Source organism: Eurypyga helias, unplaced genomic scaffold, assembly GCF_000690775.1.
Source record: "Eurypyga helias isolate BGI_N326 unplaced genomic scaffold, ASM69077v1 scaffold28517, whole genome shotgun sequence".
Classification (NCBI taxonomy): Eukaryota; Metazoa; Chordata; class Aves; order Eurypygiformes; family Eurypygidae; genus Eurypyga; species Eurypyga helias.
The window spans coordinates 1,751-1,953 of record NW_010261526.1 but is presented as its reverse complement, the minus strand read 5'-3'; the positions used below and the strand labels follow the sequence as shown (position 1 = coordinate 1,953).

Here is a 203-nt window from a genome sequence, read left to right as displayed (position 1 = left end):
CTCGCCGCGTGGCCGCCCTGGGCAACACTTTGGCGCTGGCATCCGAGTCGGCACTGTCCTCATCGCCCATGGCCTTGATGTAGCTGCCGCTGCGCATCCGCCGGCATGGGATCTCCCCATCTTTGCCCACCGCTGGGTACCCACTCCACTCGTCCTGCGGCACCTGGGGCAGGAGGCAAGCGTGGGAGGATGCAGTGGCCAGG

General features: G+C 68.0%; 1 protein-coding gene across 1 annotated transcript in view; it reads right to left on the bottom strand.

Annotated features, from left to right (window-relative positions):
• DLGAP3 (discs, large (Drosophila) homolog-associated protein 3) overlaps window positions 1-203 on the bottom strand; it is a gene marked incomplete at both ends in the record, with an annotated part of 7,020 nt that overhangs the window by 5,072 nt on the left and 1,745 nt on the right. The window contains one exon of the mRNA XM_010155410.1: window positions 1-163. Coding sequence (XP_010153712.1) covers window positions 1-163 — 163 coding nt within the window. The remainder of the gene's footprint in view (window positions 164-203) is intronic.